The 20,442-nt window shown below is 46.8% G+C and overlaps 1 protein-coding gene across 4 annotated transcripts in view; it reads left to right on the forward strand.

Moving 5' to 3' along the window:
* ACACB (acetyl-CoA carboxylase beta) overlaps positions 1–20,442 on the forward strand; it is a 135,595-nt gene that overhangs the window by 114,551 nt on the left and 602 nt on the right. For 3 of the 4 annotated variants that reach the window (XM_060310190.1, XM_030860623.2, XM_060310191.1), the window contains 14 exons: positions 2,833–2,955; positions 3,271–3,540; positions 4,462–4,559; positions 5,595–5,715; positions 7,920–8,030; positions 8,898–9,041; positions 10,377–10,497; positions 12,072–12,168; positions 13,992–14,088; positions 15,445–15,580; positions 16,564–16,741; positions 18,337–18,449; positions 19,393–19,547; positions 20,256–20,426. In XM_060310190.1, the coding sequence (XP_060166173.1) occupies positions 2,833–2,955; positions 3,271–3,540; positions 4,462–4,559; positions 5,595–5,715; positions 7,920–8,030; positions 8,898–9,041; positions 10,377–10,497; positions 12,072–12,168; positions 13,992–14,088; positions 15,445–15,580; positions 16,564–16,741; positions 18,337–18,449; positions 19,393–19,547; positions 20,256–20,426 (1,935 nt within the window). Of the gene's footprint in view, positions 1–2,832; positions 2,956–3,270; positions 3,541–4,461; positions 4,560–5,594; positions 5,716–7,919; positions 8,031–8,897; positions 9,042–10,376; positions 10,498–12,071; positions 12,169–13,991; positions 14,089–15,444; positions 15,581–16,363; positions 16,742–18,336; positions 18,450–19,392; positions 19,548–20,255; positions 20,427–20,442 lie in introns of those variants that run through there. The other variant, XM_060310192.1, reaches the window with a different exon arrangement.

The raw sequence follows: 20,442 nt of genomic DNA on the forward strand, positions 1-20,442 counted from the left end.
CGCAGCATGTGGGATCTTCCCGGACCAGGGCTCAAACCCGTGTCCCCAGCATTGGCAGGGGGATTCTTAACCACTGTGCCACCAGGGAAGCCTCAAATTTGTTTATTTTGATAAAAGACATCCACCTAAAATTAATAGCACCTAATGGTGAAATGTTAGAAGTATTCGCTTCAAAGATAGGTACAGATAGAAATATCCATTAACACCCCTTCTATTCAACTTTTTTTACTAGAGTTCTTGGCCCATGCAAAAATATGAGAAAAAGAAATAAAAGGTGTAAAGACTAGAAAGAAGGAAGCAAAGTTACGTTTTTCATAGATGATATAAACGCCTATACAAGAAATCCAAGAGAATTTATGGAACCAATTAGATAATACAGCAAGATCGCTAGATACAAGAGCAATATACAAAACTTGATTGTACTCTCATAGACCAGCAATAATTGTAAAATCTAATTGGAAAAAATGCCATTTACAATATTAAGATCAGCTCCAAGTTTAGGGATAAATCAAACAAAAAACATACAAGACCTTTATGGAGGAAATTTTGAAACTTTACGGAAATACTTTAAGCCTAAATAGAGAGATATATCATGCTTATGTATGATGGGAAGATTCAATATTGTAAAGATAATAGTTCCCCCCAAATTAATACATTCAGTATAATTCTGGAGTTTTGGTGCAACTTAAAAACTCATAGGGAAAGCAAAAGTTCATGAATAGCAAAAACACTTCTGAAAAAGAACAAAATCAGGAGGACTTGTCTTAGCCATCCTTTAAAATAAGTCATTATTTGGGCTTCCCTGGTGGCGCAGTGGTTGAGAGTCCGCCTGCCGATGCAGGGGACGCGGGTTCGTGCCCCGGTCCAGGAAGATCCCACATGCCGCAGAGCAGCTAGGCCCGTGAGCCATGGCCGCTGAGCCTGCACGTCCGGAGTCTGTGCTCCACAACAGGAGAGGCCACAACAGTGAGAAGGCCACGTACCGCAAAAAAAAAAAAAAAAAATTAAAAAAAAAAAAGTCATTATTTACTTTCAAGCAGTAGTACGTACTACAGTGTGTAATATTATTGTAACAGAGCTAAACAAATAGACCAATGGAACAGAATAGTGTCTAGAGTCAGACCCACTCACAGACAGAACCTTGATTGAATGCAGAGGTGGGATTCTGAATCAAGGGAATAAATTTCACTAAAAGGTACAAAGAAATTTCTTATCTAATTGGGAAAAAACTTTTTCGATTTCTACCTCATCTGGTGTACAGAAATAAATTTCAAGAGGATTAAAACTGCTCGGAGTGAGTTGAAAGCATAAGCATAGGAAAACCCCATAAATGTGACTATGTTAAAATTTAAAAGTTATTTATGTAAAAGAGAAAAGACAAACCCCAGATTGGGAGAATATGTTTAAATATCTGTTTCCAGCAAGGGGTTAGAGCAATATTATCTGCAGAGCATTTATAAATCAGTTGGAAAAAAAAAAACAAGCAAAACTATAAAAAATATGGGCAAGAGTTATAAATAGGAAATTGACCAAAAGAAAGAGAAACTTACAAGATCAATCAATATATTCTAAGGTGCTCACCTCACTGATAATCAATGAAGTACCGACCAATATCACAGTACAAAAAAAAAAAAAATCACAGTACAGTTTCACACCCAGCAGATGGGTAAACATTAAAATATTTGCCAAAGCCAAGTGTGGACAAGTATATGGAGCAAAGGAGCTCTCACACATTCTTACTAGAACTGTAAAACAATTTGACAATATCCAGTAAATCTGAATTTTCACATACCCTATGACCCAGCAATTTCATTCCTAGGTATACACCCATTGAAACACTCATCCGTGTTTATTTAAAAAAAAAAAAAAAAAGACCATAAAAATGTTGATTACAGCATTGTTGGTGTAGAATTGGAAACCTAAATGTTCCTAAAAAGGGTTATGAATAAATAAATTGTGATATGTTCATATCATGGAAAACTGAACAGCAGGGAAAATGAATAAACCAGAGCTAAATTTATCAATATGGATAAATCTCTCAAATATATTGGAGAACTGGAAAAATAAGTTGTGGAAGAACGTGTCCAGTGCAATACCATTATTTAAAGTATAAGTCATGCAAAATAATGCTATGTTTTTTGGGGGGTTTTATTTTTATTTTATTTATTGTTTTTGGCCGCGTTGGGTCTTTGTTGCTGTGTGCGGGCTTTCTCTAGTGTGGCAAGCGGGGGCTACTTTTTGTTGTGGTGCGTGGGCTTCTCACTGCGGTGGCTTCTCTTGTTGCGGAGCCTGGGTTCTAGGCAGGCGGGCTTCAGTAGTTGTGGTGCACGGGCTCTAGAGCACAGGCTCAGTAGTTATGGCACACGGGCTTAGGTGCTCCGTGGCATGTGGGATCTTCCCGGACCAGGGCTTGAACCCGTGTCCCCTGCTTTGGCAGGCGGATTCCCAACCACTGTGCCACCAGGGAAGCCCAATGCTATGTTTTAAATGTCTGCACATATGATGAAATAAAAATGTAAAAGCATACAGAGGACTGATGGACAATAATTCAGGATAATAGTTACCTGAGGGGAGCAGTGGGGAGGAGGGATGGGAATGGGATGGGGAGGGGTACACCAGGGACTTCAACTGCATTTTTCTTATTTCTTTAAAAAAATCTTAAGCTACTATGGAAAAATTCTGATTTGACAGAGCCATGAGATAGATGCTCGGGTATTTATTTTTCTGCATGTATGCTTTAAATAGTTCGTGATTGAAAGAGAGAGAAAGGAGTAGAAAATGTACTTCCTTACTGATGACTTCAGGTTTTTCTCTTTCCTGTCCTCTCTGTAGGCTCTTTTTAAAATGTGGGGTTCCCCGGACAAGTACCCCAAAGACATCCTGACATATACCGAACTAGTGCTGGACCCGCAGGGCCAGCTGGTGGAGATGAACCGACTTCCTGGAGGAAATGAGGTAAAGAACTGAGTCGCTTTGCTGTACAGGAGAAATGAACACAACATTGTAAATCAACTATACTTCAATAAAATTTTTAAAAAAAAACCTCACAGAGCCCAGCCCCTGGCCGGAATCACCCTTTAAAACAATTTCCTCCTGGGGGACTTCCCTGGCCGTCCAGTGGTTAAGACCCTGTACTTCCACTGCAGGGGACATGGGTTCAATCCCTGGTCGGGGTACTTAGGGCCTGCATGCTGTGCAGTGCGGCCAAAAATAAATAAGTTCCTCCTGAAGAAACAAGCCCGTTTTCTTGTGCATTCGTGTCCTCGCCAGGTGGGCATGGTGGCCTTCAAAATGAGGTTTAAGACCCTTGAGTACCCAGAAGGGCGCGACGTTATCCTCATCAGCAATGACATCACCTTCCGGATAGGATCCTTTGGCCTTGGAGAAGACCTTCTGTACCTGCGGGCATCCGAGATGGCCCGGGCAGAGGGCATCCCCAAAATCTACCTCGCTGCCAACAGTGGGGCCCGTATCGGCCTTGCGGAGGAGATCAAACACATGTTCCAGGTGGCTTGGGTGGACCGGGAAGACCCCCACAAGGTACGTCATAAAGCTGGGGTGGCAGTGTGACTGCGCTAAGCTCATGTTGTATTTTCTGTGCGGGTGACAGCACCTCCAAGGGGGCTGACAAAATCTTCTTGCTCTTTGTGTAGACAGCATAGATATCCATAAAGTACATAAACAGGCAGTAAAATTTCATGGGAGGGGGTGACGATTAGGAAAAAAGGTCTAAATGGGATCCTTAGGGGGACAATAATGAAAAAAAGTTATTTTTTATGTAAACACAGAGTTTATACATACTGAGCATCTCTTGGAACGCAGTGCACACCGAGGATGCAAATGTGAATGACAGCGTAATCCCTGGCCTCAGGAAGTTCTTAAAAATCATCCAGGAGACCTAGAGACACCAGCTACCATGAAAGGCAAAATGAATAGAGAAAAGCACACATCTTGTGATGTGAAAATGCAGGGGACAGAGTCATTCTGTGCAACCGGAGCATGAGTTCTCAAGGGGATGGTATTGCCCCCGCCATGGGGGCAAAAATGATTCTTTTCATGTAAAAAGCATACACACACACATATATGTATACATATATACACACATAAACAATATATCTACAATAAAATTTTATTGGTGGGGGGTGGGGGGGGTTGGCATTAAGAAAAAAAAGCTCCGTAGGGGAAAGAGAATGAAAAGATGATTAAAAAACATTAAATCAGAGAGCCCAGGAAGAAAGTGAGGTTGTATTGTAAGGACCAGTGGAAAGCACAGAGCAGACCTTCAGTTTATTACTGTTACTAACATGGTATTAACATCAGACAGGTGACTGTGTTATTAACATGGTGTTATTAACACCCCCGCCGCCACCCACCCAAACCAGTGTTGACGTTAAAACAAAACAGTGGCTGTTGAGTGCAGGAAGCTGGACTCATAGCCTTACTGAAGTATATATTTTTAAGGGAATTAAATACCTGTACCTGACTCCCCAAGACTACACCACAGTCAGCTCCCTGAACTCCGTCCATTGTAAACACGTCGAGGAAGAAGGAGAATCCAGGTAAATAACTGACCAGGCAGCGCCTTCATTTTGCCTGTGGTTAATTTCAGCTACTCCCAGGGGAATCTGCCTCTTCGCCTCTGGGCTTGTGACAGTATATCAAGCAGGTGGTAGCGTTTGTACAATGGGACCCCCGAGCTCCACTGGGGGCACTGATAGCTCAGACACCTGGGGCATCCTTTAGGGTGAGCCCATCCTTGTCATCCCCAAATGAGGCACACCCTTCGCAAAAATACCACATCATGCAAGGAGAATTAGGTTGGATTCCCATAGTGTCCCCAGAGCTGCAGGTTCACATTTTGTGACCAAATTAGCCAGACTGACTCAGCGGTGACTTGGTGAGCTGGGAAGATGCCGGGGGGCCTGCTTCGTGAGAACGTCAAGGGCAATACCGGCTTGTGGGTTGTGGGTTTTTAAAATCAGGTTCTGATTTAAATCAGAATTTCCAGGCTGAGTTTCCTGGAATGTTAGTTGGTGATTTGGGAGGATGGGAGGGAGTGAAAATTTTCCGTAGTCAAGTAAGTTTGGGAAACACTGGGTTAAATGAGATCCAACAAGCATCTTTATCGCAGGCCTTCTCAGAACATTTAATGCACTGAAATGCCGTGTGAATCCCTAATGGGTTAGGCTGTACAGTGTACTTATATGGCCATGGAATCTTGACTGATTGACTGATTATGAACCACGTAGCTTCTCCTTGTATACCCCCATGTCTCTGTAGACCAAAGGCTATTCTAGATTGCTTCTGGAGGAATGCAGGGTGGGGTGCCATTTCATTAGGACAGCCTCTGAATAGGCAAACTTTATCTTTGGTTGGAGGGGTGATGATTATCGATGCTGTACTTGCCCTTCTAGAAACTTTAGGGCCAGTCATCAGGGGCCTAGACCCCTGCCTTCATCTCACCTCCAGCTGCTTTATCACCTTCCAATCCCTCACCTTGCTTAGCCTTCCTTCCTCGGGTCCTTGGGAAACGCATCAGCCTTGGATTTTTCTGGGCTAGAGCTCGGTGTTTAACTCGCATTTGGTTCTTGAAGGTATGTCATCACGGATATCATTGGGAAGGAGGATGGCCTGGGCATAGAGAACCTGAGGGGCTCAGGCATGATTGCTGGGGAGACCTCCCTGGATTATGATGAGATTGTCACCATCAGCTTGGTGAGTCCCCTCCTATTTTCTTTTCCGTCTCAACTTTTTATTATAGAAACTTTCAAATAGTCAAGAAAGCAAAGAGAATTGCTAATGAGCCCTATGTAGTCATCACCAGCTCCAACAATTATCAACGTGTAACCATTCCTATGTCCCCAGTCCCTCGGCCCCCCTGTTCTGGAATATTTTAAAGCAAACTCCGCTTATATCTTTCCATCTGTAAGTACCCCAATGTGGATCTTGACTAGATTAATTTTTTAAAAACATAACCACGGTACTGTTACACCCAACAGTATCAGTGGCAATTCTTTAATATCATCAGAACACAGTTTGGGTTCAGTTTGAAGTGTTATCTCAAAAATATCTTGTTAAGAGTTGGTTGGTTTGGGCTTCCCTGGTGGCGCAGTGGTTGGGAGTCCGCCTGCCGATGCAGGGGACGCGGGTTCGTGCCCCGGTCCGGGAGGATCCCACGTGCCGCGGAGCGGCTGGGCCCGTGAGCCATGGCCGCTGAGCCTGCGCGTCCGGAGCCTGTGCTCCGCAATGGGAGAGGCCACAACAGTGAGAGGCCCACGTACGGCAAAGAAAAAAAAAAAAAAAAAAAAAAAAAGAGTTGGTTGGTTTGAATCAGGGGCCAATCACCTCTTATTTAAATACCCTCCTTGGTTTTTTTTTTTTGTTTTTTTTTTTTTTTTTTTTTTTTTTTTTTGCGGTACGCGGGCCTCTCACTGTTGTGGCCTCTCCAGTTGTGGAGCACAGGCTCCAGACGCGCAGGCTCAGCGGCCATGGCCCACGGGCCCCGCCGCTCCGCAGCATGTGGGATCTTCCCGGACCGGGGCTCGAACCCGTGTCCCCTGCATCGGCAGGCGGACTCCCAACCCCTGCGCCACCAGGGAAGCCCCAATCACCTCTTATTTAAAAGGTACCGAGTATTTAGAAGAACTTTTGTCCGATTTTAACTGTTGCTAAATGACTCTCTTCCCGCTCCCCAGTTTGGCCTTTTCAAAAATATTTTCTGTTTCTGGTAGAGTCGTAGTAATAGTACTTTTCAATGGTAAACTGTCCCTCAAGATACGATTTTTACCGTCAGTGTTGTATCTTCAGTTTCCAAGGTGGAAGATGTTGGCCATGAGTGTCTTCCTTAGGCTTGTTTTCTAGATGTCATTTAAATATGTTTCATATATATTTCAAAATAAAAAGATTTATGCATATATTTACGTATTCCAAAACATTTTTATTTTGAAGGATATAAAAAGATATGTATATCTTTATATATTCCAAAAATATATAAACATATATGTATCTTTTATTTATATATATACAGACAGGCACACCTCAGAGATGTTGCAGGTTTGGTTCCAGACCTCTACCATAAAGCAAATGTTGCAATAAAGTGGATATAGCAATAAACGTCACACAGATTTTTTGGTTTCTCAGTCCATGTAAAAGTTATGTTTACACTATATTGTAGTCTATTAAGTGTGCAATAGCATTAATGTCTTTTTTAAATGTACACACCTTAATTAAAAAATCCTTTATTGCTAGAAAATGCTAACCGTCATCTGACACACGGGGTTGCCAGAAACCTTTAAGTTTGTTATTAAAAAAAAAAAAAAAGCAATATCTGTGAAGTGCAATAAAACGAGATCTGCCTTATGTCTTTTTATTTTTTTTATTTATTTATTTATTTTTGTGTGTATGTCTTTTTATTTTGAAATAGTTTAGGACACACCAGATATGAGATAGCATAGGCAGGTCCTATGTACCCATCACCCAGCTTCCCCCATGACAGTATAACCATCGGACGTGATCGACATTGACGTTGACACAATACTGTTAACTCAGTACAGACCTCGCTCGGATTTTTCCAGTTTCACACGCCCTCCTAGGCCTCCTTTGGTTGTGTGAACGGCTGCAATGTCTCAGGAGTGACCAAGCTCAGAAGAGCCACAGACATGCCTCTTGAAGCAAGAACCAGAACATTCCACTTCCGCTGTCTTTACAACACTCTTCTTTGCTAACCCCATTCTTTCTGGTTAGGAGGCTGAGGTCAGGCACCCTGAAGGAAGGCTTGTGTCACGCTGTTTGGCCTCCAATCAGGTTGCCAGTGGCCAAGCTTAGCTTCCGTTGGTGCCCAGCGGGTCCCTGGGCTGTCCCCACTGTGGGAGGTGGGGCACGTGGCCCTGGGGAATGCAGGAGGGATCCTGTCTCCACAGGTGACCTGCCGAGCCCTTGGGATCGGCGCCTACCTGGTGAGGCTGGGCCAGCGAGTGATCCAGGTGGAGAATTCCCACATCATCCTGACAGGGGCAATGGCTCTCAACAAGGTGACCTTGAAGGGGCCACTGGGGAGTGGACATGTAGGGGCGGGGTGGGGGAGGGGTCATTTTAACTTTCCCAGTGTCCCTGATGGGGGATTTTTCTCAACATGAAACCAGTTTCATGCCTACTGATGTTAAGAGCTGTTTTTCCATTTTGAAGTTATATGGGCCTCTTATGAGCCAAAAAAAATACGTTCATATATTAGGCTCTTCTGGTGGAACTAACTCTGTATTACTGTAATTTAAATTTTTAAATATTTTTGAAATGTTAAAAATTATTAAAATGGCATTACCCATTGCAGAAAATTGGAAAAAGACCCCCCAAAAAGTAATTTTGCTCCTACTATAATTTTGGTGTATTTTCCTCTCGTCTTATATCTTAACATGGTTAGACTCCTAGTGAGTACAGTTTCATTCGACATTTTTCACTGTATTAAAATGCTTTCCACATTGCCGTAAGGCCTCCATAACATAATATCTGCTAAAACCCCACTGAGGGTCTCAAAGTCCGGCCCCTGAACCGGCAGCATCACCTGGGATCACATAAAAATGCAAATTCTCAGGCCACACTGCAGACCTGCTGCATCAGAAATGTTAGGTAGGGTTTTGCTTTGGAGTTGACTAGAGTAATCAGCTGGATCACTGGTTCTCAAATTGTGCTACATGTTGGAATTTTCTGGAAGTTAAAAAAGAAAATACCAAAGATTCTGATGTAATAGGTCTGGGTACAGCCGGGGCATCGGGACTTTTGAAAGCTCCCAGATGATTCTAACATGCAACCAGGGTTGAGGACCACTGAGGGAGATGACTTCCAAACAGGTGGAAGGGCCCCGGGCCGGGCAGAACCTTGCTAACCCTGCCATGTCAAAGCAGGTCCTGGGCAGAGAGGTTTACACATCCAACAACCAGCTGGGCGGCGTGCAGATCATGCATTACAATGGTGTCTCCCATGTCACCGTGCCGGATGACTTCGAGGGTGTTTGTACCATCCTGGAGTGGCTGTCCTATATGCCAAAGGTGCAGTATCCCCCCCTGCAGCTAAGAGCCTGGAAGACTCTGTTGTCAAGTTCATTTGCCAGGTGGTGTGGGAAACAGGGAGCACTAAAGATGTGTCTGGGTTTAATTTTTCTTTACTCCTCCCTCCTTCCCTCTCTGATACCAAGCCCTGTACTTGCTGTTCTTTGCTTTTTTTAAAATGCCACCGTAAGGATGCTCTCTGTCAATCCTTTAGAAAGAGGTGGCAATTTCAGTGTGGGTGGACATGTGTTAAATGTGGAATGATGTATTTAATGAATTTAAAAACAAAATAGAGTTCTTACAACTCCTACACCAAGACCAAGATTTAAGAGTCATCACTAATATTTGCTGAGCACTTACTAAAGCCATTATGTGAAGCCCTTTATCTTCATGATGTTGTTAAATCCTCACAACAGCCCTATCGGAGAGCTGCTATTATTATTACCACTTTACAGATAAGGAAATTGAGATTTAAAGAAATTCAGTACCTTGTCCAAGGTAATATAGCCAGTAAGTGCGTGGAAACAAGCCTCTAAAATGCACATGCCATCCTGTATGACAGTTACTAGCAAACTAATTACCCTGAGATAATACAGCTAGAATTTTACACACAAGGTGCTTTGAATTTTAATGTCAAACATCAACAACTTTAATATTTATTTTTAAATCTTTGTTTGTTAATCCCACAACTCAGAAAGTTAATTGCTAAATATCCTCTTTATACCCAGGGAAATAGTTTATACTATTTACAAAAAAATAATTTACAAAAAAATAAGTTTTTGTAATAATAATTACAAAATAATTTACAAAAAAAATCACCTCTGTACTATTTCCGTGTCATTGTAAATTCTCTAAGGGAATAGTCGATGGTTGGTGCCTGAACAAACAGAATAAAAGGCTGTTCTCGAACAACAACAAAAACTAGGTGGCATTTCCTCTCATCAAAAGAGGTAACATTGGACAACAGAGAATCCTCAAGCTTTGCAGTCAGGCTCGATTTGATTCTTGGCTTCCTCCTCCATAGTAATGAGGCCTCAGGACCATCTCTTAATCTTCCTGAGCCTCGGTTTCCTCATCTGTGAAATGGGAGTAACAATAGCACCCACCCCAGGGTGTTATCATGATGGTTAAGTGACATGATGTGTAGAGCCCGGCGCTTACTAGCCCCCCCTCACCAAATGCTACTCATAAATGTGATGATGAGCTATTTGGGGTTGAGCTTCTGTCACGTAACCAGGCATCACCACCAGAGGAGGAGAGGAGGGCAAAGAGCAGGCTGCAGACGTTACTGACAAGCACAGAGGACTGAGTTGGAGACCTGGCTTTCTTTTCTAGGATAATCGCAGCCCTGTCCCAATCATCACACCCACTGACCCCATTGACAGAGAGATTGAATTCCAACCATCTCGCTCACCCTATGACCCCCGGTGGTTGCTTGCAGGAAGGCCTCACCCAAGTAAGTCCTAAAGGGCTTTGCCTGAGACCTGGGTCTTGGGGCTTCTTTTCTGCACCTGGGATAAAGGAACGTGTCGATAGAAGCACCGTTACTTGGTCAGATATCCCAGAGGGATACACCTGAGATCAAATACAAAGGGGGTGGAGGAATGGAGATTTTTCTCTAAGCTTTTCCTGAGCTATTGACCAAGAAGGGGTGGAAACAGCCTCCGGTTTCTGGAGCTGATGGATGGAGGTGAAGGGTAGCAGAGGTCATGGCCTCCCTCCCCCAATTTCCCCAAATGTGGTTACATAGGTGGAAACTCTGGTGCTGTGACATCAGGGTTTCAAAGAGAAGAATGCTTCTCTCTCTCCCTCTCTCTCTCTTTCTTTCTTTTTCTATTTGGCTAAACCTAATAAGGTAATTCTCCATGAGTTTACTCAGGACGAGCAACTTAGCCTCTTCTGTCCCCACGTTTGCAGATTCACGTGGATAGATGTGCACACACATGTTCAAACACCGCCGTGTGCACCCACATGCTTTCACACACACAATTCTTTCTCTCTCGCTTTCTCTTTCTCTCTCTCTCTCTCTCTCTCTGAAAGGGACAGGTAGGCCTCCTGGAAGGATTTGATTACATTCGGAGCAACCAGAACAGGAAAGCTGAGCCGCCCCTGTTACCACAATCCCGAGTCTGGAATTTCACACGCTGTCCCCTTTAGAACTTGGCCTCCCCACCCAGCTTTGTGGGGCAGGGGACGTGCTGCCAGGAGCGTGCCAGGTCTTGCCAGCAGAAGAAGCCCCAGGCCCTGCTTCTCCCTCTGCCATTTCTCTTGGGCTCTCTCGCCTGCGAGCACTGGCTTTATCTTGATTTAAAAAACGCCTGATACATTACTGACAGTTTTCTCCAGCTAGTCGGGCCAGCCCCCAGGCAGACACTGAGGCTGGGCTGCTTTGTTCCCAGAAGCCCAACCTCCCGCTCCTGCAACTTGAGATCTCTCGTGCTACCTGGCACCTCGTGTCCAAACTGCAGTCATTTACACCGTGGTGTGGATTCCTGGCCCCACGTCCTCTCCAGGGATGGCTGCAATTGACATCATCATATTCATTCTCTCTCTCTCTCTCTCTCTCTCTCTCTCTCTCTCTCTCTCAAATTGAACACTTTCTTCCCAGTTAAATGGTTTTGAAGCTGCAGCCACCATGTCAGGGATGAGTTTTTGGGGGCAGGTGGTCCCTTCTTGAAATCCTACCTTCCGAAAGCATCCATCAGCTCTCTTTGCCTCTTGGGAAGAAAAGGCAGAGATGGTGATTAGGGTCTCCTTGTCTTTGGCCTTGACAGGAGTTGATGTATATAGTTGGATGTTCTATATGGACTGAATTCCTGACTTGCTGTATTTTTTGCAGCCCTGGTTTTGTGTATTGGGGGGCGGGGGAAGGGTCGGTATCTGTGTAGTTTTCCAGGAAAAAAGGTATTTGGGCTGTCAAGGTCAGGCTGTCCTTAGAGAGACGGGAGAGCAGTCAGCTCCTCCAGGCGGCTGCTGGGGGGCCCTTATCAACCCAGCCCCTGGCCTGGACTTCTGCCCTTCTGCCCACAGCCCTGAAGGGATCCTGGCAGAGTGGATTCTTCGACCAGGGCAGTTTCAAGGAAATCATGGTGCCCTGGGCCCAGACCGTGGTCACGGGACGAGCAAGGTAACCCTGAGGATGGGGCAGGCAGCACACACCTGGCCTCCCCAGGTATTGGGACTCCCAGGTACAAAGCCAGGGGTTCTTTCCTCCTAGGTGGCCCCTAGGGACCCTTTTTTCCTGGGCCCAGGATTTTCTGAAAGAAAAGCCAGTGGGGGGCAGGGGGCGTGGTTTTCTGGGTGATGAACTTCTTCATAAAGTCTGGGTTTGTCTCTGGCTTTAGGCATCTCAGCCAACCTCTTGCTGGGGGCCAGCACCCTTGCCCCTCGTGTCTGCCTCTGGGGCAGGGCTCCCTAGCCAGGGGGGCCACGGACCCCTTTGGGAATCAGAAGGTGGTACTCCCCCCGGAAACTGCGCAGACAGTCAGAACCGTGAATTCCCATTTCAGGAGGGCCACAGGCAGGAACCCCTGTTGTAGACCATAGCTGGCAGAAGGCTTAAATGCTCGAATGCTTTGAAAGCGGAGCCTCTCATTCCTCAGTGGCGTAGCCCTTATCTTTTTGGATCGCTCCAGCTGCCCAAAAGTTCCTCTTTATATGGAGCCCAAAGCAGCATCCTCATAATTTACCACTCAGATTCCTGACACGATGTAGTTGCTTCCAGTCCAGGTTTGGAGTTGGACCTGAGCTCTGTCATTCACCCTCTCTGGGCCTTTACATCCTCATCTGTAAAATGGGGGTAATAATTCGACACCTCCCCCACCCCAAAGGATTGTTGTGATGATTAGAAGAGATAACATACGTTAGGCACTTAAAATATAAAAAAGGAGTTCCCTGGCGGTCGAGTAGTTAAGACTCCACGCTTCCACCGCAGGGGGCGCAGGTTTGCTCCCTGGTCAGGGAACTAAGATCCCGCATGCCACATAACACGGCCAAAAAATTAAAAAATAAAAAATAAATAAAAAGCTTTAAAAAAATCATAACCACTCCACAGGTGGTAGCAGCTCCCATCACTGTCATTATTGTTGTTATTATTTACCTCCCTGCAATTACTATGAAGATACTAAGCCTAGTATTGGAACTTAGCTGCTTCTCCATAAGTGTTTTATTTTTTTTAATATGTTTTTTAAACATGAGATGAAATCTACTCCTCCCTCCATAAGGAAGCTCTTTATCTGAAGACTGCTCTCCCCAAACCTGCCTCATACAACTGTCGGGAGTGTAAATGAGAGTAATTAAGTGCTGCATGTGGCTGGGGGCAGCCAGTGGTAAGCGGTGATAGAAACCGATGCCACGGACCCCTTCAGGCTCAGCATCCCTCAGCCCTTTTCCAGATGTGACGTGGTGTCTGGACCCACGCTGGCCACCGTGGTAGCTGCTGGCCACACATGACAGTTCAAATTCAGATGAGTTACAGTGAGAGAGCATGACACATATTCAGTTCCTCCGCTGTCCCTGCCGCATTCCAAATGCTCAGTGGTCACGTGCAGCTCGCGGCTGCCACACTGGTCAGGCAGATGGAGAACGTGGCCATCATCGAGGAAAGTTCTAGCGGACAGTGCTGCCCCCGTCCCTGCACTGGCCTGACCTTCCCCCCAAACATGGCCGCTGTTGCCCCAACAAGGTCACCCAGAGGACCTTGCCAGCCTGCTAGTTTGTGAGGCTTTTCACTGCTTTGGGGCTGCTGCTTTGCCTTCCGGTAGAATAACCTGCCAGACTGAAAACAGCACTCTCTTCTGTATGCCCTCATCCCGGCCACCCAGGACCCAGCCCCTATGCCCGTAGAATATCACGTGTAGGATACCAGCTCGGGCTGGCTGGACCCACCGGTCCCCGAATCTGCCTGGGTTGCTGCCCAGCGCCCCAGTTCCCTTGTGCTCCACCTTGCAGGCTGGGGGGGATCCCCGTCGGAGTGATCGCTGCAGAGACACGGACAGTGGAGTTGGCTGTGCCCGCGGACCCTGCCAACCTGGATTCCGAGGCCAAGGTTAGGGGCCAGGGAGCTGGGGCTGCTATTTTCATGTTGTTTTGGTTTTTTTTAATTGAAGTGTAGTGTACTTACATTATCATATTCATTTCAGGTGTACAGCACAGTGATTCAGCATTTTTATAGATTATGCTCCATTAAAAGTTATTACAAGATAATGGCTATAGTTCCCTGTGCTATACAATAGATCCTTGTTGCTTATCTATTTTATACATTGAAGTTTGTATCTCTTAATCCCATACCCCTAATATGCCCCTCCCACCTTCCCTTTCACCTTCGGTAACCACTAGTTTGTTTTCTACCTGTGAGCCTGTTTCTGTTTTGCATATATGTTCATCTGTATTATTTTTTAGATTCTACATATAAGTGATATCATCCTGTGTTTGTCTTTCTCTCTCTGACTTATTTCACTAAGTATAATATTCTCTAGGTCCATCCACATTGCTGCAAATGTCAGAATTTCATTCTTTTTAATGGTTGAATAGTATTCCATTGTATAAATATACCACATCTTCTTTATCCATTCATCTGTTGGTGGGCACTTGGGTTCCTTCCATGTCTTGGCTATTGTAAATAGTGCTGCTATGAACACTGGGGTGCGTCTATCTTTTCAAATTAGTGTTTTTGTTTTCTTTGGATATATACCCAGGAGTAGAAGTGCCGGATTGTATGCTAGTTCTATTTTTAGCTTTTTGAGAAACGTCCTTACTGTTTTCCAGAGTAGCTGCACCAATTAACTTTCCCACCAGCATCGTACGACGGTTCCCTTTCGTCCACATCCTCACCAACATTTGTTATTGCAGACTTTTTGATGATAGCCATTCTGACAGGTGTGAGGTGACATCTCGTGGTAGTTTTGCCGGGGCTGCTGTGTTGGCTGGCTCAGCTGACAAGAGTGGGTCCTAGGTGGTCACACGTCTGTCTTTCCCGCTCAGAGACTCAGGGGAGTCCTTGGCCCTGGGGGGGCTTCAGCACACTCTATGGGGTGCATAATGCTCTGCACTGTCTTCCTCAGAGGATGACGGGTCCCTAGGAATCCCTCCCACCTCCAGCCCCCATCGCTGTTGCTATTTCTAGGGTGGGCCACACCGCATACTGGGAGGAGTTCAGAAGTCAGAGGGCAGGTCCTCGGACCCCACTCAGTGGCCTCTTCTAGCTTGGTGCCTGTCAGTGGGCAACGGGAACCTCCCTGGGCTGCAGCGTGAGGGTCACGTGTCTGAGGGTCACAGACGAGCTGTGGGCTTGGTGCCAACGCAGATCAGACTGCCTGTCCTCCGAGGTGAAGTGTGCGGCCGTCCTGTGTTCCGGGGCTGCCCTTGCACAGAGGAATCAGACCCAGGCCACTCTGTGTTGCAGATAATCCAGCAGGCCGGCCAGGTGTGGTTCCCAGACTCGGCCTACAAGACAGCGCAGGCCATCCAGGATTTCAACCGGGAGAAGTTGCCCCTCATGATCTTTGCCAACTGGAGGGGCTTCTCCGGTGGCATGAAAGGTAAAGTGGCCTTCCTTGTGGGTGCCCTGAAGCCTCGGGGTCAGCACTCAGGACAGCCCCCTCGGGGTCCCACCATCACTTTAGCTCAGCTCCCCCAACCCTGAGCCATTCAGGTAACGCTGCCCGTTTTACAGTTGAGGAACTGAGGGTGCCTGGTGTGACTTGCTAGAGGTCACGGTCACACCAGGAGCGGCAGGGGAGGCAGGGGCGGCCCCGGGAAGCTGCCCAGTGACCTGGGCTGTCACCTCCCCGCTTGGTAAGATGGGGAGAAGGCGCCTGCCCTCCTCAGGGGGCTGCCGTGAGCATCAGTGACCTGACAGTCAGGCAAGTGCTTCTGAAGCCACCAAGCGCATTTCAAGATACAGTGACCATCAGTGGGATGTTGAGGAAAGAGCCGGACGGGGGCGGCAGACCTGGTCTGAATCCTTGCTGGGTGGGTGACTGCTCCGAGCCGCAGTTTCCTTCCTCTATGAGGGGAATAAGAATAGGACCAACTCAAGGGCCAAGGTGAGGACTCGCTGAGCCCATCACTGGCACGTGGTGTTTACTCTCAGTGTGGTTATGGTGGATTTTGTTATGGTGCTGTTGTTACCATGTAGGGTGCCTGGTACTGGATGGACGCCTCTTGCTAGAGAATAAGGACCATCTGCCTGTGGACAGGAGGGAAGGGCCTGTGTTATTGTTGGGGAGGGTTCTGTTCTGGGAATAGTGGGACAGGCCAGGTGCATCTCGGAGTCAGAGCTGGAAGGAATCTTAGAAATCGTTCTGTCCCTCCTTTTCCAGGTGCGGACACTGAGGCCCAGGAAGGGAGGGGGACCCATCCAAGGTCCCGTGAGCACTTAGGGAGCAATGCCTCTCGGCCCAGTGAGAGTCTTTCCGTAGCGCTGTACAGCCTCCCAGCTGACCACGCTCTCCCAGAACCCCCAGGACAGCGAAGACCGGGGCCTGCAGTCACCTCACCGGGCGGCTGCCTTGCCTTTCAGACATGTACGACCAGGTGCTGAAGTTTGGAGCCTACATCGTGGATGGCCTCCGGAAGTACAAACAGCCTGTCCTGATCTACATCCCGCCCTGCGCGGAGCTCCGGGGAGGCTCCTGGGCGGTCATGGACACCTCCATCAACCCACTGTGCATAGAAATATACGCGGACAGAGAGAGCAGGTGGATGCGCCACCCCCAACCCACCTTAGCCTTTTCTTGTTCTCACTCCCAGTCCTTAGGCCCCATCACCTTTGAGCCACTGGTTTGAGCATCACAGGGGTGTTCTGAGTTTCTGAAGGGACAGAGAGCCTCCAGTTTTACCAATCTGAAACTAGCATCCAGTGTGCGACTGGATGGTCTCAGTAGAATTAGTGGCTGGAGCCCAGAAGTGGTGGAGGAATTGTCTCTTCTTTCATCACTTATACTCACCTGCTTCCCAAGGAAGTTTGCAATCAAATTAAGAAAGACCCAAAGCATCTGAGCTTCCTGGCAGCCAGGATGAAAAGGGAAATATGACCAGTCATCTAGTTCTTACTAGACTCTGAGTCTCTCCCAAAGCTCTTCTGTAGAGCTCTTTTTTCAGTTTTATATAACCCAGGGCCCAGTACAGTGCCTGACTCCTAGTGGGTGCTTGGGAAATACTGGCCAAACAAATGACTGAATGAATACTTGCATGAGAGGATACCAGTTCTTCAGGGGAGAGAAACCTTCTTGGCACTTTTTTTTTTTTTGAATCAGGAATTCATCCCAGGAACTCTTACAGAAAGGATAATTACAATAATACTTGCAACTCAGTGTTTGAGTGCCTTCAAAATGAAGACTATGCCAAATCCTGTGTAGACTCTAAAAGCTTCAAGAGTAGTTCTGCCCAAAATATAGATCGGCACCTTCTTCCTGTGTCTATTCCCTTATTCATTCCTTAATCCAATGAATATTTATTAGGTACCTCCTATGTCTCAGGCGGTGGGTTAGGCATTGTGATATGGTGCAAATGAGCCAAACCTGCCCTGCCTTCAGTGGCCCTAGACCTTCATGGAAGGCTGCTGAGATCACCCTCCCGGAAGACTCAGGACGAGAACAGCCTTGAATGGGGCCATCATTAACTTTTCACTCTGGCCACCAGGAAGCTCAGAGCTACATATAGTATTGCTCAGGGTTTCCAAGCTATCAAAAGAAAAGGGGGCAGGGGGAGCCTGAGGGGTGAGTGAGAGAGTTGGGAATGAGAGGGTCACTCATACCTTGGATCCCTCCGTGTGCCTTTGTGCGCTTTAAAGAGATGAGAAACAGTACCCTGGCCCTAGGAGAGCAGAGATTAGGAAGGCCACAAAGGACTGTGGCTGAAGAGCTCGAGGCTTATGTTGTTCTGGAGAAAGTCATAGGCTCTTGGAGCTGAAAGGGCCTTCCAGAGTTCAGAATAGTCCATTCCATTTTTTACTTTTTGGCCTCACCATGAGGCATGTGAGATCTTAGTTCCCCGACCAGGAATCAAACCCGCACCCCCTGCAGTGGAAGCATGGAGTGTGAACCGCTGGACGGCCAGGGAAGTCCCAGAACACTTTATTTTAAAAGCTGGTTTAGTTCTTCATTCTATGGATGTAGAAGCAGATGACCAGAGAGGGGAAGTGACTTGCCCAGGGTCACACAGTGAGTCAATGAAAGAGCAGAGGACTGACACCAGATTTCCTGGCTGTCTTGCCTCCCCCTGCCGTGTCCTCTGGCTGTCGCTTGCTGGGGGACACCTCACACACCACCCCCCCTGCTGCTGTTTTTTTCAGAGCGAGTGTTCTGGAGCCAGAGGGAACAGTGGAGATTAAGTACCGGAAGAAAGATCTGGTAAAGACCATGAGAAGAATCGACCCAATTTACCAGAAGCTTGTGGAACAGCTAGGTGAGTGGGTCTGAAATGAATCACTTCTCAGAGGTCAACAGAGGCTCAGCCCTCTCATTGCTGGAGGTTTCTGGTATGTTAAAAATAGTGAAGACATACCAAAACCCAGCAGCAAAAATTATGAGATATTTTAAATGTTCACATACAGTGTATCAACTCCTTTAACATTAAAAAATATACACTATGCCTTAGTGAATGTATTTCTCGGCACACACAAGATATAATAATTGAAGTATTTCGAGCCAATAAGAAACATTAGAATTTTGGTAGCAAAATTACCCTTTAGAATTTTTCCATCAGACATATTTTTGTTTGAGTGACAGCTTTGTTTCACTTGTAACTTTAGGTGTAATTCTCTTTAAAAGTCCATGTTAGGTGTCAGTGTCTTTATGACTGATAACTGATCTGTGTCATCATAAATTCACAGGATTTATGATGATGGTGATGACGGGTGTATAATTTCTTTGATTTGGTATCAGGGTAATGCTGATATCACAGGGCGAGTTGAGAATTGTTTCCTCCTATTTTCTGAGTTTGAATTGGCACTATGTCTTTAAATCTTTGATAGCAGGTTTCTAACTACAAATTCAACTCCTTTATTATATATAGGAATGTTCAGTTTAATCTGTTTCCTCTTAGGTGAGCTTTCATAGTTTGTATATTCAAGGAATTGGTCTGTTTCATCTAAATTATCGAATTGGCATAGACTTGTTTATAATAGTCCCCCTTAGATTTTACCATATATATTACAAATGGTAACTGATAGTGTCCTGTAAGCACAGCGGGCCTGATAAAAGGGGATAAATTTGAAGTTGCGTGTTGAATGCTGTCTTGCAACTCTGGGTGCATTTTTGAGGCTGCACGAGCGACTTGACTTCTGGGCATTATCAGAGTTAAAGCTGAGGCCTGTCTTGCCCACCCTGGTTCTTGCCCTTGCCTGCAGGAATGTCTGAGCTCTCCGACAAGCACCGCAAGGAGCTGGAGGGCCAGCTGAAGGCCCGGGAGGACCTGCTGCTGCCCATCTACCACCAGGTGGCGGTGCAGTTCGCCGACCTCCACGACAAGCCCAGCAGGATGTTGGAGAAGGGTACCATCTCTGTAAGAGCCTGCAGCTCTAGGGTCGGCGCGAATGGCCCATCCTAAGGTCACCTGGTTTCCAACACACAGAGGATATTTGGGCTCAGGGCTTTGGGATGAGTCAAATGCCACACGTTAGAATCACCTGGGGAGCTTTAAAACAAAAAAATCCTAGTGCCTAGGTGGCTTTCCAGACCAATTAAATCAGAATATGGGTGGTGGGAGTGGGGAGAAGCCAGACATCAGTATTTTTTTTTTTTCAGATCCCCAAGAGATTCCAATAAGTAGCCAAGTTTGGGAACCACCAGTCTAACCTCTGTGTGTGTTTAGACCTGCAGGTCCAGATTTGGGAACCATTGTTCCCACCCTGCATTCACCCACCACTGACCATCACAACCCCGCCCTATTGCCCTGTCCCCACGAGGACATCCCCAGTCCTGCTCCCCCTGCGTCCCGTGCTCCTTCCTACCTCGCCTAAGCCCTCCGTCCCTCTGGTGAGCCCGTGTTCTGTGTCTGGAGGTGGACGTGGGCGCCAGGTTTGTTCTCCAGGAGAGGCAGCCTAGAGACCTGGCAGTGTCCTGCCTCTGCCGCCTCTCCAAGCCTCAGTTTCCCGGCCTGTAAAATGGGAATGGTCCCAGAGCCTTCCCCAGCACAGGGCCGGGCCCCGGCAACCTCCCGAGTCCCCCGCCCCACCGTTTCTGGGGGCTCAGGCCCGGGGCTTGTCCACAGGACATCCTGGATTGGAAGACCGCCCGCACCTTCCTGTACTGGCGTCTGCGTCGCCTGCTGCTGGAGGACCAGGTCAAGCAGGAGGTCCTGCAGGCCTGCAGCGACCTCAGCCACGTGCACGTCCAGTCCATGCTGCGCCGCTGGTTCATGGAGATGGAGGGGGCCGTCAAGGTCCTGGGGCAGAGAT

This window comes from Globicephala melas, chromosome 13 (assembly GCF_963455315.2).
Source record: "Globicephala melas chromosome 13, mGloMel1.2, whole genome shotgun sequence".
Classification (NCBI taxonomy): domain Eukaryota; kingdom Metazoa; phylum Chordata; class Mammalia; order Artiodactyla; family Delphinidae; genus Globicephala; species Globicephala melas.